The sequence below is a fragment of the Pecten maximus genome, chromosome 10, assembly GCF_902652985.1.
Source record: "Pecten maximus chromosome 10, xPecMax1.1, whole genome shotgun sequence".
In the NCBI taxonomy this organism is placed as follows: Eukaryota; Metazoa; Mollusca; class Bivalvia; order Pectinida; family Pectinidae; genus Pecten; species Pecten maximus.
In genome coordinates, this window is record NC_047024.1 from 35,800,221 (window position 1) to 35,803,664 (window position 3,444).

The 3,444-nt window shown below is 34.5% G+C and overlaps 1 protein-coding gene across 1 annotated transcript; it reads right to left on the reverse strand.

The window, feature by feature from the left end:
• Nucleotides 1-1,840: 1,840 nt before the first annotated feature.
• Nucleotides 1,841-3,085, reverse strand: LOC117335373 (tigger transposable element-derived protein 4-like). The gene is made up of 2 exons (XM_033895332.1): nt 2,652-3,085; nt 1,841-2,474 (listed from the first exon to the last, which is right to left on the reverse strand). The coding sequence occupies exons 1-2, from the start codon at nt 2,684-2,686 to the stop codon at nt 1,895-1,897; spliced, it is 615 nt and encodes a 204-aa protein (XP_033751223.1). The 5' UTR covers nt 2,687-3,085; the 3' UTR covers nt 1,841-1,894.
• Between the last annotated feature and the right edge of the window lie 359 nt (nt 3,086-3,444).

Below are 3,444 nucleotides of genomic sequence, written 5' to 3' on the forward strand. Positions count from 1 at the left end.
TCCGTATACATGTAAGCATGACGACATGAATTTGTACACGTGAGGACCTTATGTATGCGCTCACACACCATCACATACCATTTACAATTGAACACCGGCTACAACGTGACATACATAGTGTGTTTATATGGACTATTTTACCGGTGGACATTGATTAATCATACTGAACATTTGGCAATATGTATAACAATATCATACAATAAAAAATGTCATGTTACAAGTAAGATATTCAACCTCAACTTAAGATGTGACTGAAGCAGCATTTAGACGACATCTAGATCAGAGTAACCTTTTCTTTTTCATCCACAAAATGACTACTATATAATATATTCCGATAATTGAGTTTGAGAATATGTTGTTCTTAAAGTCGTACATTGGAGGTAATATGTAACTTTACAAAGATTTGTGCAGTTCCTTCGTGTCTAAAGACGTATAGACCCGACCTGTGGAGACCAAATGGATTTAGACCTCTCATTTCTGGGGAGCACAGGACACATTTCCCAATAGTGATTCAGATAATGTCAATATATTTTTCAACAATAGGCGGGAGGTGTTGTTAAGGAAACCATATTAAGTAAATTATATACATATATCAAAGTTATATATATGTAAATATACATTGCTGTGGGACGTTTATCGTATATTATGTTACTTATATAAGAGTATATCAAAAGTTTTACTTATGTAAATATAATTTACTGTGGTGCGTATATCGTATATCATATTATTAATATCAGAGTATATCAAAGATATAATTATGAAAATACACTTTACTGTGGTGCGTATATCGTTTCCTAAACATAAAAAATCTACACCAAAACATATCAAGATAATGCCATCATGGTGACAGGGCTGTAATACAGATGATATACTAGTACATAATTTATGTAATAAAGTTCTGCATTTGTACTACTGACTTAACAACCATTGTTGTCTTCCCATAGTTATTCCTGGATAACATAACTATAACGCTGGACTAGCAATAGTAAAGACTACGTAATGTTACTGTAGCGCTTGTATATACCCGAGATTGTGCTTTAAACGGCAAATATTGTTTAATTGGTCACTTATGGCTCATTTTCGTCGTAATATCTTCAAATCACTGAAGATATAAAGAATTATGCATAAATGAAAAAGAGGCCAAGGGCCACATAGTTCTCTGGGCATGGTATTATTTTTCTATTTATTGTTGTCAATTTTCTTGAATTTGGCAATTATAATTTGTATTTCAGAACCAACAACTCAACTCTAAATGATCTTTTACAGTGCAGCTCTTACCACTTTCTCGGCTAAAATTTCAAACTTTCCGCTCAGTCTGCAACCATAAATCAACAATCAACCGACCATCAATCAATCTGTAAGCGAATAACCGATTAAATCTTATCATCAATCGAAAATCGATAACTGAAGGAAATCAATAATTGATCTCCAACGAATTATCTGTTTTGAAAAATTGCTAAAAATGTTATTATGATGTATCATATTATTATCTTATGAATTATGTGGTAGCTGTCGTCGTCCGAATGATGTTCATGTTGTCATTATTTGTACGTTATAAACAATAGTTATAGTGGACATTTTGAGTATCTGCATGTTTACATTTGAAGGAATTGAAATTATTCAAAATACGTTCATATTTACTACAGTAAAACCTTGCTATAACGAATTCCATGGGACCAGGAGAAATAAATCGTTATAACAGAAATTCGTTATAGAGTTTCTGAAACTAAACGTTAAAGTCATATAGGCCTACATTATACATATGTAAGCTTAGTTCCATCCCGATTCCACGTATGTTAGTCCGTAAACACAACCAAAGACGACTGCACGTTACAAATATTTTATTTCATAAATAGACATCGTTTTTTTTTCTAACTCATTTTATTTCTTAAGCTTACATCTTTTCAAACCAATCTGTAATTTTGAATTGTTTTTTGACTGAGACTTTTTCAAAGTATGCTTCGAATGCTGATAAGTTGCTGAATAGTTCTTGCGGAGTGTTTTCTGTCTGACAAATATATCTGCGTAACGTTTCAACACATTGGACGGCCGTTTCGGTTTTTACTGGTTCGATACAGTCAATTGAATCGTCATCCGAACTGTCACCTGTGCCATTTTTGTTAGCGACACATGCAATAATTTCGTCGTCATCAAGTCCGTGGGAGGTTGTAACACTGTCGTCTATGGCGACATACTCATGGAGACTCATGTCACGGTCTTTCGGAACACTGTTCCATTGAAGAAAGCAGGATAGTGGTAAATCATCCTCGTCGTCCGAGGTGTCCCCGATGTCTACATCGGTATGGGGCCCGACGGAGGGAATCCAGCTTTCAAAAAAACAGTTGTGGATACAATCCTTTGTAAGTTCCTGCCAGGCACTGTACACTGTGTGAATAGCAATCAACACATTGACCTCTGTCTCGCGTTTCTTTTCTAAATTGTCAAGGTAACGTTTAATCAGTCGTGTGCGATACCTGTGACGAAAAAAAAAATGTATGTCAGATTATGGGTCAAAATATGTAACATAAGGGTTATCTCCCCTTAACTACCAAAACTCAATACTGATGTTGCAATAAAAAAATCGTTCGGTCTTTCTTAGAATTTAATTATGCTGAAAATTAAAATTAAAATTGCGTAAATATTAGACTTACCGATACTTTAGGTTGTAGATCAATCCCTGGTCCATGGGTTGTAGAACAGACGTTGTGTTAGGTGGGGAAAAGTTCAAGTTTCGGGTGGGCTGTACAGTTATCCATGAACAAAATAATTTTTTCTGTTTTTTTCTCTCGATTTTTCTGTCTTTTTTCTAACCCACTCGGAAAACAGTTCGCTTGTCATCCAAGCTTTCTCATTCCATCTATACTCCACGGACAAACTCTGGACATTTTAAAAGCATCTTGGATTTTTAAATTTTCCTATGACCATGAGTTTCATTTTTTCTGAGCCATCGAGGTTTGCACACGTCAGAACAGTTAGTCTTTCATTACCATTTTTACCTCCATGACAGGACTCGCCCTTCAGTTGGAGAGTTTTGTTGGGGAGACACTTGTAAAATAAGCCAAATTTTAGTCACCGATCTTATCAGATAGCTAGGAACAACAGTCAAAACGACCCCTATTTGAGCTGGCCCATACCGAAATAAAGCACACTAAAGTATACTTTTATGCTACTTTAAGTATACACTTTTTCCTACTTTTTTGAAAAAGTACCAAAAAAGTATACTTTTTTTGTACTTTTCTGGACTTAGAAATTTTTCAGAGTACTTTTTCTGTACTAAATTTGGACTCTGAAATTTCTCAGAGTACTTTTTTTGTACTTTTCTGGACTTAGAAACTTTTCAGGGTACTTTTTCTGTACTTTATTTGGACTCTGAAATTTTTCAGAGTACTTTTTTTGTACTTATTCTGGACTTAGAAATTTTTCAGGGTACTTTTTCTGTACTTT

Coding starts and splice junctions, on each gene's coding strand:
- LOC117335373 (XM_033895332.1), bottom strand. CDS start 2,686: ATGGACCAGGGATTGATCTACAACCTAAAGTATCG. Junction 2,475..2,651: donor ATCTACAACCTAAAGTATCG/GTAAGTCTAATA, acceptor TTTTCGTCACAG/GTATCGCACACGACTGATTA.